At 31.3% G+C, this 8,655-nt stretch overlaps 1 protein-coding gene across 1 annotated transcript in view; it reads left to right on the forward strand.

Annotated features, from left to right (window-relative positions):
* Positions 1-363: 363 nt before the first annotated feature.
* LOC111370007 (probable terpene synthase 11) overlaps positions 364-8,655 on the forward strand; it is a 12,409-nt gene continuing 4,117 nt past the window's right edge. Inside the window, exons 1-2 of the mRNA XM_022991723.1 lie at positions 364-642; positions 7,567-7,834. Of these exons, the coding sequence (XP_022847491.1) occupies positions 364-642; positions 7,567-7,834 (547 nt within the window). The remainder of the gene's footprint in view (positions 643-7,566; positions 7,835-8,655) is intronic.

Genomic DNA, 8,655 nt, shown 5'->3' on the forward strand with positions numbered 1-8,655 from the left:
CTTATCCTTGTTGTGTTGTGTTATATTTTGGATTTGTGCATTGTGGATTAGAGGTCTGTTAGTCCTGTTTAGTAAGGAAATAATGTTGAAATTCTTTTAAAAACAATTTATAAACAGCTGCATATTGTAATTGTAATGGCCTTAATGGTGGGTCCAACTTTTAGTTGGTATCTATCATTGGCACACGTTGCGTTCTAGGTCCACTAGAGTTACTCGAAGTGGGACATGTCAGTTTGGTATTAGAGCATACTTTAGAGTCCACAAGTTTGCATTGTACATACTTACATTCTGATGTTTAGCATATCATGCATAATTATAGATAAGTCATGCCTCATTGTGGGTAAAACTCAAAGGATCCAAGATATGTTGCCCCAATCTCACATTGCTCTTGATAGACATAAACTGAGAGAGTCTGAGAAAATAGATGAATCAGCCCACAAACCTCTTGAACAACAGGGACGAGAAAATGTGATTGGAAATGATCGTATGGCTATTGAAAGAATTGATATTGCGGTTGTCTCTGCTATTCGTAGTACTAACAAAGATTTCAATATTGAGAGGACTGCAAAATTAGGGGTTAAAGTTTTCACTGGCACAGTCGATCCTGCAGTTGCTCAGGCATGGATGACCAAGATAGAGAGGGTATTTGATGTTATAAGTTGCCCAGATGATCGGAAGTTATGTTTTACCACTTTCTTATTAGATGAGGGTGCATACGATTGGCGGCAGTTAGTACAGAGCACATATCGAGACCCTTCTATCATCACTTGGACAGATTTAAGACATATCATTTACAATGCCTATTACCCTCGTTCCTATTAAGATGCAAAAGCATGAGGAATTTTTGAAGCTAGTACAAGGGTAGATGATTGTTGCAGAATATCAAGTGAAATTCATTGAACTTTCAAAATATGTTTAATTTTTGGTTAGCAACGAAAGTGATAAATGCAGAGGTTTGAAATTGGGCTAATAGAAGAGATTAGATCAGTAGTGATAGTTGTAGGCTGGAATGAATTTGGCAAATTGGTGAGATCAGCTTGGAGAATAGAAAATAGCATTTCTGATAGACTGATTAGGAAAGAACAAACAATGTTAGAACAAACAGTAGGTAGACATTGACGGGTGCTTCTAAATATAGATCACCATAGAAGGACAATAGAGGATTTTGTCGTAATGTGTCCAGTTTAGGTCATTTCAAGCCCAGATCACAGGGAAGTCAGGGTCTTAGATTTAGTCCTAGTACTGTGCAGCAGTCATTGGCCAGTCACACTCATACTCAGAGTTCTTCCCAGAAATTATTTTCTCTGAGATAGGGCAAGAGTTCTACTAGTACCAGATTTCCTTATTGCCAGCTATGTGGAAGATCTCATCCTGGAGAGTGTTTAAAGTTCAATGGAATTGGTGGTTACAATTGTTGTGGCCAAGAAGGACACCTAAAAGGGAATTGTCCAGTTGTATTTAGGAGAGTGGCGTAGCACAAAGGATGTTTCTTCAATAGAGTGTTGGTAGTACGAGATAGAATCTGACTCGGAGAGATGATTTGGTTAACAAAGTAGGTGCAAATAGCGTGGCCCAGTCCAATATTTCAAGTGCAAAATCGAAAGGTCAGGCAAGACGACCAAAGACCCGAGACAAAGTTTTTGCTATGACTCAACAAGAAGCAGATGAGTCACCATGTTATCGTGGGTATGTTGTCTATTTTTTATAGAAATGCTCATATTTTGATTCACCCTAGATCTACACATTCTTATATGTCATTTACATTTGCTTTATATGCAAATCAAAAGCCAAAACCTTTAGGCAATTGTTTGGTAGTGAGTACTCCAATTGGTGAATCACTACTTTCTTGCTTTCCAATTGTCCAAATTCAAGAATTAATTTCTGGATTAATTAAAAGAAGGTACCCGCACACCGGTGTAGTCTTTGCGTTGAAAAATACCATAGAAGGCTTGAAGGTTTAAAGCACCAAGATTCTTGCAATTAAAAGGACCGAAAGTTCGTGGTTCAGAATTAATTCAAAGGTTGATCATCGAACTTAGGTAAAAGATTCAAATCATTGTTTTTGATATAACATACACGTGAGAACTTCTAGACGAACCCGTTTATTGAATTAAAAGAAATTTTTAACTTCTGGATAATTCCACTTCCACATTCTAACAGCTAGTATCAGAGCAATCTAGATCATACAAGTGCTCGTTATTATGTGATGATTGAATGGTTGGATTATTTTAAATTGTGAACCAATTATTTGTGGCCAGTCTTTGATTGTACTTTGTTATTTCGAGTTCGTGATAAGATAGGTGGATTACGATTCTATTATATTGATTTAATTTTTTGTTTCAATTAGATTTAAAATTGTGAGTCTACGAGACATCAGAGTTATGTAAATCTTGTAAGTTGATTGAAGATTGAAGGCAAAAACTTAAAGACGGGGATGTAAAATTCGTATTTATTTAAAAATCACACAAAAAAATTTTACAGATAGAATATGTCTACTACACGTGTAGACAGTTTTATTTGTAAATGGGATTTTAAAAAAAAATTGGATTTTGAAATTAATTACAAGTGTAGTGGCAGAGTCCTTTTTGCTAATTTTTGGAGAGTTACTGTTGGGTCCTTGGAGATTTTGGATAAAGATTTAGATTAAGTATTGGGCTTTGTTCCAATTTATTTTCTTTAATTCTTGAGTTTTTTAGGGCCACAAATGATTGTTACTTTTATCGCTTTATGCATGCTTTAAATTGTTGTTTGAAATATTGTCATTCTAGTTATCATGACATATAGATTTATTTGTAACATCGCTCGTGATACTATAATATGATGCATATCATTAAAAACAGATTTTTCTTTGATTAATTTAATTTAAATTAAATTTTTCTGAATAGAAAATCGTAATAATTAACTGTATATTAATTTATTTAATGTGAACAGAATTATTTCAAGTAAAATCCATTATTTTAAAAGATTGAGTGGGAGAAGATGTTTATTTAAATAAAAGTCAATGGTTTCCTTTGATCAATCCATAAGCAAAGTAACGCGCTTGTAACTTAAGAGTTTGTTCTTTGAAAATCAAAAATATATTTCAATATCTCTTGCATGACTCTACAAGATCAAATTCCACAAAGAAAGATCCTTGGTCCAACACCAAAACAAAAGAGTTCCGGAGTTTTGGAAGAGACGCTGGGAGTTCCAGCACTTGAGAATGATGTTTGTTCTTGTTGATCCACGTGAAGAGAAAAGTAGCTCAAAGTTCTTAGAAATGCGGGGGGTGCACAAATGAAGGAGTTCATCGGTGATTTACAAATTAGATGTCAAAGTCAGCTAAAATTTAATAGTGTCGAGACTTATTGTAAGTTAACTTTTCTAGCGAATTTTACTAGCAAGTTTGGCAGGAGGTTTTTTATCTAGTTAGGAATTTAATTAAAAAAAGTCCTACTGGCACTAAGTTTGCCTTCCCAATTTGAAGAATATAATCATTCACCAGTGATTCTTTGCACGTCCTTTCTTAGTGATTCAAGGTTTTGAGGCTTCATTACATGAGTTTAATGGCACTTTTCACACATGAATAGCTAATACAATTCATTCCATTTATGTTTAAGATAAGTTATGTGAGAAAAGTTTATTGTTTATGAATTATATATGTACTAGAAGCAAATAATTGTTCATGATAGTATATCTAAAAAATGCATGAAAAAAGAATTTTTCTCAAAAGAAAGGAATATTTTCTCCCATCATATGTTTTGCAAAATTTTGTATATTTTTGTATGTGCATATATATATAACTCATTACTCTGGTGGTATTCATGCCTATATTACTATTTTTCTTTGTTATTCGAGACAAAAGGGTGGGTATCAATATATGTTTCAGAGAGATGAGTATTTGAGTTAGGGAGAGAAATTTTTGAAAAATTTTATTTGATTTGACGATATAAGTGAGTTAGGGGAAAAGCTAACAATTTTTTCTCATATTGATATTATGTTTGATTAGGTGTTTTGTCTAATACAAATATCATGTTTTACGTTGGTAGTTCTACTTTATCACTTGTTAATTTTCTTTTACTTTTCACGTGATATTGTTCTTTTCATGTGTTTCAAGAAACGGATTTGAAAGATATTGAAGTAAATTTTGTACATTAAATTGTTGGGTAGATTTTTTCTTTGACTTTAAAATAAAAGATTTTGTCACGGAATGCCAAAGGAGGAGATTATTAGGTCCAAATGATATAATTGGCAATCTCTAAATTTGTAATTGATAATTTCCTTACTCAAAATCGTATTTTAGTTGAATTGTATTAGGAGTTAATTGAGTTGTAATTAAAGTCAAAATAGTTAAGGGTTGGTAGTATAATCCTTGGAGTAAAAAATGTTAACAAAGATCACAAATAATCAATAAAATGCAATTAGGAGTCAAATGAATGTCAAAATGTTGCACAAGTTTTGTTCCAAATTCTCAATCAATCATAAGTAGCGACGCATTTTCCACATGGAAAGCATTCGAATTTGAAAAAATATATCTTCTAGAAGAATTGTAAATATTTGAGTTAGCTTACCGACATACTTTAAATCGCCTCAGTCGCATACTACAAGAGAAAATTATGATAAAAATATTGACTATTACTCAGCTACCACTCGCTTGGCGCTTGACTGGCGTGGTTATTCAAGGAATAGTAAAAATTGATTTTTCAATTTGATTTTGAGTTCCTTTTCATCCAAAACTCGACCTATTATAAATGTATACCCTATAGGACGTCTAAAAGTTTGCTTGAACTATATTTTGATAATAGAGATCATTCTTTGAGAATCCAAACATCATTTTATTGATTTCTTGATTTAACTACAATATTATTTCTTCATTATTCAACCCATATATTGATCCAATTAGTAGAGCCTTGTTGTAACTTAAGAGTTTGTTCCTTGAAAGCCAGAAATATATTTCAATATCTCATGCGTTAGTCTACAAGATCAAATTCCACAAAGAAAGATCCTTGGTCAAACACCAAAACAAAGAGTTCCGAAGAAGAGACGCTTGGAGTTCAGCATTTGAGAATCCATGTGAAGAGAAAAGTAGCTCAAAGTTCATAGAAATGCGGGGGGTGCACAAATGAAGGAGTTCTTCGGTGATTTACAAGTTACATGTCAGAGTTCTAAGATTTAACAGTGTCGAGACTTATTGTAAGTTAACTTTTCTAGCAAATTTTACTGGCAAGTTTGTCTAAAGGTTTTTTATCAGTTAGGAATTTTAATTTCAGTGATCATATTTGGTGTTATCTACTTTTTATTGCTTTTGATCATAATGTTTTGTGATTATTTAAATATATAAATTAATTGAATTATTACCCTAGTCATCTAAAGACAGTAATAAGTGACTTGTTGTTTGTTATTGTTTTAATTCTGAATTTGTGTCTAAACTATACCACAAATTTAATTTTTCAAAATTTCCAAAACAATTGTTCATTCAACCTTATCAAGGTGCACACGCATTTAGTAAATCTCAATAGAAACCACCTTCAACATAATGTCATAATAATCAAAATCTGGCTGCCATCAAAGTCTTGATTTGTTAATTAAATTAATTAACTTCCAATGTACTTGTTTACCGACCTGCTCATCAGCTCATGTGTTTGCATTGGGGACGAAATATTTTATACATCTCTAATTATTTATTTGGAAAGCTATTAGATGCTCACAAGGACCATGTGAATGATTAACAATGAACCTTCTTTGAACTGACCTAGAAAAGCCTATACATGACCAATTAGAAAATAAGATTTGATTATTAATTCTGTAACTACATATTTCTTTGGCTGCTTATGAACATGATAGTTTTAGAACTTTATCAAATATTTCTAAAATCTTTTTTTTCTGTATTTTCTAGTTAATAGTCTTACAGAACCGTAATCAATTTTTCAAGGTTCTAATAGACAAATATTTATAACCATTTATTGTTTTTCCAATAAATAGTTTGTAGACCATATTGGAAAGCTTAATTTATCGAATAAACCCCATTTGTTATTTTTCAGTATGTATTTCAAAGTCTTCATTTTGCTTTGTTCGCAATAAAGAGTTGAAAGAAATTAAGATGAATCTTACAGATATATAAAAGACTTCAAAACAAAATTGAAATGCCATGTTTGAAGAAAAAATACCTTTTTTCTTGACATTAAATTTGGACAATTAATTTGTTCTTCCTAAGTTTTATATACTTGCCAAACTCACATGGACCAGTTATTCAATTTAGTTATCCGAAGTTTAAACTGCTTGCCTAGTTATTTTCATTTGATCGTTTTGATACAAATAAGGTTAAATTTATAAGAATTATTTGATACAAAAAATGGGTATTTTATGCAATATATAATATTATGTTATTTCGAATTCAACATACCAAACATGTTATTGATGTTTCCAAATCCAAATTACTTTTAACTAACTCAGTTAATGTATATCATATAATATAAAATAAATTAACCTAATTTTTTGGGGGGTTTTGATCATTTGTATTAATTTTGTAAAACTTGTCCATGTTGCCTTAAGCAATGAACAAATAACCAAATTGAAACAACTTAAGGCGGCTAATGATAATAAAAAATAAAGATTAAGAAGCGGAAAACAAGAAAATAGGTACTAATCAACTAACTCGGAATCAATTAATTAGTTGAATAGTTGATAAATTAATTTAGTCCTGGTTGAGGTGCTATATGCAATTGTATATATAGGAAAACAGAAGTCAGTCCAAACTATTTATTGTTTCTCGCCAAATCTGGGGGCTATATAAAGTGGTGACTAACTGATGTTATTTCTTGTGCAGATTGTTGTAAACTAAGAAGACAGTTTCCTCTCATCTTTCCATCCTTTGTAGTTACATCCACTCTAATATTATCTTTGAGCTCTCTAATATAATAATAATGCAATGCACTTTCTGATAATTTTTCTATTTCTATCCGTATATTTTTTTTCTCGTCCGATGCTCTATGCTTGTATTCTTTCTTTTGACATGCCACTCTTTCTTATAACTTTTTTCCCCATCAGGCAAAGTTCTCTTTCTTATCATAACTTCTTGTATGAAGTTCTACTTACCCTTGTAGTTTCCCATTCGACATGTTTATTTAGCATATTGTTCTTTCTTATAGTCTTCCATTCATTAGGCTAACCAAACCTATATTTCTAGTCACCAGCCTTATAGTTTTTCATTTAGGCGAGCTACATGATTTTTCAATTAAAACTTTTCTGTCTCTTACAATATGCTATACTTTTCGTAATATTTTCATTTAACACATTATTTTTCGTTTAACGTGCTACCCTTTCTTGCATTTTGAATTAATGTGCTATCATTTCTTATTATTTTCTTCAATGCTCTATCCATCTCATAAAATTGTATTTTAACACGGGACCCATTCTCATATATTTTCAATAGAACCCTACTTTTTCTTATTTCTCTTTAACATACGTCTTGAAATATTTTTGATAATTCGGTACCCTTTCTTATAATATTCATTTAACTCATGATTGTTTAAAAAAATTTCATCTAAGGCAATCCTGATTTTATCGTTCTTGGAAAAATACATGTAGGTACTTCACACAATGGAAAATATCAACAGCAGCGAGAGGATTGAAGAACTCCGGGAAAATACCCGAAAAGTTTTGCGAAGAGCTTTGGACCCAATGGCAGCGATGGAGTTGATAGATACACTTCAATGGATAGGAATTGCATATAATTATGAAGAAGAGATTGATTCATGGTTGAATAAGTTAATAAGTTGGGATGCTGGTGATGATCTCCATGCCACCGCACTACGATTTCGACTACTTAGGAGTGAAGGCTTGCCTGTTAGTTGTGGTACATCTTTTCCTTTCTTTCTTAATATTGTTTCAAATAATGTAAAATACCTCCGGAATATAGGATGCTTAATTTTATGAAGACAGGAAAAAAATAAGTCAAAGATGAAAAAATAAAGCAAAACATAGACAAAAGAATAAGAAAATGCTGCTTTAAATTATATTATTGTGTCGGCATAATGTCCCGCTTCCTGCTTAACAATTAGACAATCAATTAATGGATACATCCTACAAAAATGCTATGCATAATTTTATATATTAACATTATTCTTCTACAATCCATATTGTCTCCAATTACAAAAATATCCTACTATGGATAATTACCCTATCATCTTCATCTTACCTATAAACATGGTAGTGATAGTCCTAAACTTCCAATTGGGCTTCCTTGGAGACCTGATAATCTGGTCCCGAACTTGAAAGTGCTTTTCTAATAGACTAAAAAAGGAAAAATAAAAAATAGCACTTTTTCTTCGCTTTTCAAGTATATATTCTCAAAAGAATAATATTTTATTTTTCACTTAAAAAATAAAAAAATATCTATGTGTAAGAAGATTAAAGTAGTTTGATCAAATAATAAAGTGTTGATGAAAATAATAAGATTAAACTTGAAAACTCATAATTAATGGCAAAATCAGAAGTCTACTGTACGCTATAAGTTATTTGACAACTACTAGCTAAATTACATATCTTATAGGATAATATCCGGTTAAAAATAATGCTACATATACATAACAAAGTTTTATACATATTGATGAAGTGTCATAAAAAAGAGTGGAAATTTTTTTTCCTTTTTTTTTTTTTTTTTTTTTTTTTTTTTTG

Source organism: Olea europaea, chromosome 21, assembly GCF_002742605.1.
Source record: "Olea europaea var. sylvestris chromosome 21, O_europaea_v1, whole genome shotgun sequence".
Lineage (NCBI taxonomy): Eukaryota > Viridiplantae > Streptophyta > Magnoliopsida > Lamiales > Oleaceae > Olea > Olea europaea.